The sequence below is a fragment of the Contarinia nasturtii genome, unplaced genomic scaffold, assembly GCF_009176525.2.
Source record: "Contarinia nasturtii isolate CC-2019 unplaced genomic scaffold, AAFC_CNas_1.1 Cnas_scaffold_1037, whole genome shotgun sequence".
Classification (NCBI taxonomy): Eukaryota; Metazoa; Arthropoda; class Insecta; order Diptera; family Cecidomyiidae; genus Contarinia; species Contarinia nasturtii.
Window position 1 is genome coordinate 2498086 of NW_022198383.1, and position 7515 is coordinate 2505600.

Genomic DNA, 7515 nt, shown 5'->3' on the forward strand with positions numbered 1-7515 from the left:
AAAAAATATATCAATGCATGGAATTATGTGTGTTTATCACTTTAGATTTTCATGTAGCATTCGAGTGTACACTTAAAAATCATTTGAGACGAGAGGAGAGAGAGAGAGTCTTGATAAGGTTTTACATGCGTGAGTCGAATCGAATTTTAATATTTATTTTGTGTCATTTATAATTTTGACTTTCAAGTGAACGCATCGATCCGAAAACCAAATTTAATCGTGATTTAAATATTATAAAGTTTTTCACAAAAACACTTTACAGCTTTCAAAATCATTGAGGCGGAAAAAAAATATCGAAAATGAAACCGAAACTAGTGACTTTTGTGCTAATTGTTATTTGTGCGTCGATTGTTATATCGGATGCGAGAAAAGGTGGTGGCGGAAGAGGAAAATATACTGGTGGTGGAAAAGGAAAATCTTCTGGGGGCTTATTGAGTTCGATATTCGTTTCATCAAAACCAAAATCATCGCCGAGCCCGACCCACAATCCGTATTCATCGCCAATAACTCATCACACATCCAACACCAATTCTCATAATTATGGACATAATGGTGGTAGTCATACCTTCGGTTCGGAAAATAGTCGTGCACATTACACACCATATAATCAAAATTATGTTGGAAGAACACAAACTACTCCTCTACAAACTGGTCATCATTTTCCTCTACGAAATGGTCACCATACTCCTATACAAACTGGTCACCATACACCTACCGCACCACATTTGCCATCAGCACCCCCTGCAGCACAGGCGGGATGGTTTACACAAAAAAATACTGGGGGAAGTAGCAACTCTCCATCTGGACACAGAATGAGTGTAAGTAAAAATGGTTTCTAATACATATTTAAATTTTATTTTTTTTTGGCGTTAAAAAATAAAAAAACACTTCTTTTTACAGCAAAATACGCACTCTGGTTATGGAAAATCGGGTCATTCATATGGATGGGCACCATCAGTAACGGCCACTAAAATTGGGCAAACATCATCTAGCCCACAAAATTATGGAAATGTTGGTCATACCAATTATCCAGGACAACAACACCATCAAACCCAATCTACATCGTATCATCCGCAACCAAATCAACCACACCATGTAACGAACAATTTCGTAACACATAATCATCAAACGCATTACAATCCGGGCTATCAATCGTTCAGCACTCGTAAGTTAATCGTAATAACGTAATGTTTGGTGTGCGTTTAAATTATTATATATGTAATTTATATTTTTTTAGCAAGCGTGGGCTATCACTTTACAACTTATCACAGTTATCCAGCCTATTATTCACCCTACCCATCGTACTCACCAGTTAGTTCATTTGGACTTGGTTTGGCTCTCGGTAGCAGTTTGGGTCATCATCATCATTACCACGATTACTATGGCTATCCGAGTACGCATCATATTTATCATCATCATGATGGCAACGGCAATGGCAACAACAACTGGCAAAATGGCAACAATTATAATAATAACGGTAACAGAAATAATCCAAATAACGGCGACTCCAATCAAAATATGCAACCCAAACAAAATCAAAGTACCATCAAAGATCCAACACAACCAATGGCACCGCTTGTTTACAGCGTATCTGGTCGAACCAGTAGCGATGATGCCGATTCAACGGAAATTATATTTACCAATCCGTATTTAATTGTTGGCGTTGAGAATATGTTGATGTATGGCGAATTCCAAGATGAACAAGATATTACAATAATTATGGAACAAGATGCTGACGGCGAGGATCCATATCCATGGGATCCAATGTACTCATTATGGTATCCAAATGCAACAAGTACAAATGAAAATCAATCAAATTTGACATCAGTCGAACAAACGACCATTTCTATTCCAATGACAACAAATGTCAATACACTATCAACAACAACTATCAAAACTGATATTCAATCGACTGCGATGCCAATATCAACAAATACAACGACACTTGTTCCGCTTGCTTCTTACCCAGCACCTCAATAAGAAAATATGTCAAACTAAAAGAAATTGTCAAAATTCCTTTACGGGTACTTTTTTTTGTCGTGTACGTGTGCATGTTGGTGTTTGAGTTTTATATACACAAGGTTAGATTTTATACAATCCAAATCGCAGTGAAAAAAGAAACAACAATTTTCATTATCTTTAAAAGACGAGAATACTTTTGGGAGAATTTAAAATTGTTTTGGTTGTATTGAACGAATTTACGGTTTATTGAAATTCTTGCATCGATTTTGTTTCGTAAATATTTATTTCCTCTTGTTAATATATTAAGTCATTGACGAAATAAAGAAAGAAATGCAATCATTTATAAAAGCAGTTTTATTCGTTTGCGTTTCAAAACTTTTCTGCAGCGAAGAAGTTGAGTCAAAGATCATTTTTGATCAAACATAAAACAAAGAAGAAAAAACTCGTATGTACAATACCTTTTTGATTTTAGTTCATATTATTTATACATGTAAAAAAATGAATAAATATAAAAAGTTTCGTTTCAGCAAGAGAATATTTATGTTGATAGTAACGAATCAATTCTGAAGCATTTAATCATTGAAATTCCCGTTAAAAATTTCTTGTCTACCGAAGATCACCCATCTGATGATTTAAATCATTCGAATTTATTTATTCGTATGGAGAATTTGGCATTGTACATTGATATGATGAGCACAAAATCGGATGAAAGTTCAATTATATTCATTGAAAATGATATTGAAGGGCCCACCGAAGATGAGATACTCGAATACATACGAAATCAAAATGAAGCTGAAATAAGATGTATCATTGAATCTCATAGAGCAAACTGGATTCCATATCAATCTGAAAAAAGTCAAAATTCAAATCTATTTGACACTGATGATCGCACAATATCTTCGATAGAACGAATTTGAAACACCGCAACCAACACACACACACACAAGTCAAATATGCATACCACGTTATGGTTTGCATGTACATGTACAAATCCGAATAAGGATCTCGACACATACCAGTGGATTTGCGGCAACGTTTTTTTTCTTCTTGACGTGGCTTCAAATACAAAAAAAATTTCTCGGTGTGTCATATACAAATACTGTTAAACGTTAAAATGTAGACAATCATATAGCTCATTTTACGCTGAAATATACTTATCTGTCGTGTGCAGAGAGAAATATTCGTCACTTATTATGGAAGCGAACACATCAAAGTGTCAAAGATTATCACCACTCATACAAGTCAAGCAAATGTTCTCGTTCCATATTATAACTAAATAAATGTAAGCTAATACAAACATGACGAAAGTAATCTCATTATTTCTTCATATTTGTTTTTGCTTTTGCTGTTTTTAGTTAAACAGCACATTATTCGATTGAAGAGAATCAAAATTTGAAAATCATTTGTCAAAATGACGATATCATTAAAATTGTGTTTTGGATTTTTTGTGATATTTGCATTGCATTGGCAGTGCATCGATTGTCGTGGCCGTGGTGCAACACGAGGCCGAGTCTCAACACCGTACAAAACAAAAGTGACAAATTCGAACGGTGGCAGTAGCAGTAGCAGTGGAAGTTGGTTTAGTAATTTGTTTAAAGGTCGTAGTAGCAGTGCCAGCAAAACCAATGCAATATCGACAGCCAATGCAAAAAGTGCTGCAAGTTTCAAAGGTATACAGTCACCTAGTCACATCGGTTTCGCTGCGTATGGTAATAATTATGAGTCAAACTTTCACCATAAACGACCGGATCACAATCAATTTCGACCGATGTCGCATCCATATCAAAGCCATTTTCATCCCCAAACAGGTGAGCATGAGTGTGCGTATTGTATTGTACCCAAAACATATATTTCTATAAATCTTTAATGGATCGGTGAGTTTGTCTTAAAATTGATTTTATCTGTTTTTCTGGTTGTCATGTACGGTCTATGTTTGCACATTTGGAACGCAGCTGTATTGGCATATCATTTTATGCCTAGCCCACACGTTCATCACATACACCACTATGTCGGCGGCAACCCCACTACCACCACTCCTCCTGATCACGAATCAATTTTTTATGATTACCGTAGCTCACCATCATCGTCAGAAACGCGAATGAAGGAACCGATTATGTATGACTACAAGCCACCATTAAAAAATGAAACGTCATCAGAAGAAGATGAACCGATTGTCGTACCAAATCCCAATGATGTTTTCATAGCTGGCGTTGAAAATATGCTCTTTTACGGTGATATGAAAGAAAATCAACATCAAGTTGTTTTCGTTGCACAAGGCAGTGACGGCATGACATTTGAGGATAAAATACTTTCACAGCTCAACCGATTTGAGTCCGTTGACAACCATGAAGAATTCTATTTTCCAGATGTAGAATTTCGATTTGATGGTGATTCAGAACCGAGCAATGAAGATTTGGCAGATATTTTGCAAATGTATAAAAAATTAGTTGATGATGGTCGATGTTAGAGATTTTGAGAAAAAAAAAATACACAAATGTAAATAAAGATAATTACGACTTTCAATTATCGTGTAGAAAGTAACAAAATATGAAATTTACTATTAAAACAATTTTAATTGCATTTCGATTTTTCGCATAATTTTATCTGACAGTCCAATGTCTTCCATGTGATCCTGTTCGGAGATTGCAGTTACTTTAACCGCCTGAATCGTTTGCGGCACCTTTTAGTACTTGATAATTTTGATTTCACCAAGAAAACGAATGGTATTTCCGTAAGTTCTCAATCTGTGTTTTCGTTTTTTTTATGTGTGGCATAATGTATTTTTAATGAAGTGAACGTCGCGTTGCCATGCCTTCAATACACGACATGCTCCACTCTCTACTATGTTGCCAAAATTCAAAGAGATAAAATTTATGGAAAAGATTACATCAAATGATAAAAATAACAGATACCTACAAATTGAAGTGGGAGTGTTTCCGCGTGGGTTTGGATTGTACAACAACAACAACAACAACAGAACAAAACCGAAGACATAGCAATAATTACGGTTACATGATGTGCGAATGAATCAATGCTTACTCAGGATGAGATATAAATTTGTGCAGTCTTTTGATACGAGAGAAGAAAAAATGTTCCGTTTGCAGACAAACTCAAAGGCTCTGTGACAACTCACGGGTGATTTTGAGCTAGGGGGTCATTACACCCATAAATAATTTGTACTCAATTTGTACTAATTTGTACTAATTTGTACTAACATTTTTAGAATTTGTACTAAACTGGAAGTATCTTTTAGTACAACTTTTTTTTTAGTACACATCGGATCGAAAAACCAAATATACCAAAAATTTGTACTCAATTTGTACTTTCTAAATGTACTAATTTTTTTTTGAAAATGTACTAAAAAATGTACTAAAAAGCAAAAAAAAAAATTTTTAGTACAATTTTTAGAACTTTGAATATATATTCAGAATCTGCATAATTTGTACTATACATATACATATGCCAGTGAAACTGATATTTTTATATATGCCTGAAAAAAGCATATTTTTCAGTTAAATTCAGATTTTTTTTGTGTTATGTAGAGCTGGTCTATATATTTTTATTTCACCAACCAAATTTGATTTCTCAATTTTTTTGTTCGGTTTAGAGCCAGAAAATGATCGGTCGCTGCGCGCATCATTTTTGAGAAACATCGATCCGAAATTATAAGTTGTGTGTAATGAATGCACGGGAATTGTCTATATTCGCAATCTACGATCCCTAATGCCTTTACAACATGCGGCAGAAAACAAAATTATATACTGTATTTCAACTTAGAATCGACATTAGACATGTGCCTTTGGCGACAAATTCAGGCCGATTGGCTGAAAATCAATGTTTGGCCATTTTTAGTTGGAAAATGATAATTCAATGAAATTAATATGTTGTTATAAGGAGATATTAAGATGTTTCTGACTATTAAGAATAGTTTTTAGAAAATATTTTTTATTCAAAGAATGAATCTTAAGCCTTTTTCTGAAAAATAAGGAAAAAAAGGGTTATATTAAACATGAGTCTGGCGTAGCCAATATAAAGACATTATTGTTTTGCTGGCCAGGTATTCTACTTCCTTTGGCATCGACAATTAATGATACAAAAGAAAAACTATCTGTGTTTGGAGACTTGGCCACACGTAGATCACACATTTGGCTGAAACAAATACTGCCGGTTTTACAAATGTCAAAAAATAGTTGTCACATATATACAATCTGTCTGAAGTTGGCTCTCGCAATACACAACTCATAGGTTGGTGACGCTAGGAGTAAGTTTTTTTGAGTGCTTGCTTTTGATATTCCTACCCGGTGACACGTTCGCTTAGATTCAAAAATAAGTATTGTGTTGTGTAATCTATCAAAAGCAATAATTGATGGAGTTCCTCGGTTGTTTCACTGAGTGTATCGGCATACGCCTTACCGTTATCCTAAAATATACAAATGCAATGCTATTGAGATGAATGACCACGCGAGAAATCACCATTCAAACAGAAAATCTTTAAATGCTCCACATTTGGATCTTGTTCATACCAACGTATGTAAGTGTCAATCGTTGTGTATGTTATATCGTTTTTCGAGCCAACAGCGTACAAATTCTTCAGAAGAGGCAAATCCTTTTCTGTCTATTTCTTTTAATGTGTGAACCATTTTAAATATTTAAAGAAATGTTGTGAACTAAATCAAAGAAGCCATAAGAAAACCATAGATTTATTGCCTAAAACGATAAAAAATATAATTCACATATAGTTGGCGCTGCATTCTATGCAAACTTGTTTTCCGTTGCATTGGACTAAGTGGAAAGTATACGCTTATTACATAGAATGTAGCGCCAACTATACTTGAATTTAATTTTTTATCATTTTAGGCAGTAATCTTATCGCTTCTTTCCAACATACAAATGTATTTATATTCGTAAATTCACCGGATCAAATTTATTATTGATAATTATTTACTAAGACTTCATGACATTGCATTTTCATTGAGATGGCCAAAAGCTAATCTTATCTCATCTGATTCCATTATTTTAATTGTATAATTTGGATTTAATAGCTTTTTCTATCTATTGAAACATTCCACTCATTCAGTTATCATTTGGTGAAAAGGTGTTCAATTTTATTTTATAACTTGAATATAGTATGAATTTTTTTAATTAAAAACACTAAACGATACTTCACGAGTAAAGTTATAAATGAATACAAGACGTTGATAAGACTATCTCTTTGGAATTAAAGAAAATATTTTTTATTGTTTGGTGTTTACTGTATAATAACCAGTATGCCTTTTGTAATCATTCGAGTATCATTATCATCCTTAATGTTGAGATAAAAAAATGATTGTATTTACTTTTCCAAGTATTTTCTGAATAATGATTTATTCTAGGATTTATTCTTATTATCGTTTATTCATCAGCTGAAGACCACGTCGTTTTTGTTAAAATCCAATGCACTTCACCAATCGATTTGAAACCATGTTTTCCAAACAACCTTCGAGATGGATGATTCACCTCAAGTATACCGGCTTGAATGTCTTGACCCATTTCAGCAATTTTCTTCGACACATA

General features: G+C 33.9%; 2 protein-coding genes across 2 annotated transcripts; both read left to right on the forward strand.

Moving 5' to 3' along the window:
• Positions 1–167: 167 nt before the first annotated feature.
• LOC116344133 (transcription factor mef2A-like) lies at positions 168–2301 on the forward strand. The gene is made up of 3 exons (XM_031772551.1): positions 168–818; positions 901–1165; positions 1238–2301. Exons 1-3 carry the CDS (start codon positions 300–302, stop codon positions 1978–1980), a joined length of 1527 nt encoding a protein of 508 aa, XP_031628411.1. The 5' UTR covers positions 168–299; the 3' UTR covers positions 1981–2301.
• A 266-nt stretch (positions 2302–2567) lies between these two features.
• LOC116344134 lies at positions 2568–4531 on the forward strand. Its single transcript, XM_031772552.1, has 2 exons — positions 2568–3770; positions 3915–4531. Exons 1-2 carry the CDS (start codon positions 3374–3376, stop codon positions 4427–4429), a joined length of 912 nt encoding a protein of 303 aa, XP_031628412.1. The 5' UTR covers positions 2568–3373; the 3' UTR covers positions 4430–4531.
• Positions 4532–7515: the final 2984 nt, after the last annotated feature.

What these genes read in the sequence shown, in the direction of transcription:
- LOC116344133 (XM_031772551.1), top strand. Translation starts at nt 300, where the DNA reads ATGAAACCGAAACTAGTGACTTTTGTGCTAATTGTTATTTGTGCGTCG. An exon ending in CATCTGGACACAGAATGAGT is followed by an intron (nt 819 to 900) that starts GTAAGTAAAAAT and finishes TTCTTTTTACAG; the next exon opens with CAAAATACGCACTCTGGTTA. An exon ending in CTATCAATCGTTCAGCACTC is followed by an intron (nt 1,166 to 1,237) that starts GTAAGTTAATCG and finishes ATATTTTTTTAG; the next exon opens with CAAGCGTGGGCTATCACTTT.
- LOC116344134 (XM_031772552.1), top strand. Translation starts at nt 3,374, where the DNA reads ATGACGATATCATTAAAATTGTGTTTTGGATTTTTTGTGATATTTGCA. An exon ending in CCATTTTCATCCCCAAACAG is followed by an intron (nt 3,771 to 3,914) that starts GTGAGCATGAGT and finishes TTTGGAACGCAG; the next exon opens with CTGTATTGGCATATCATTTT.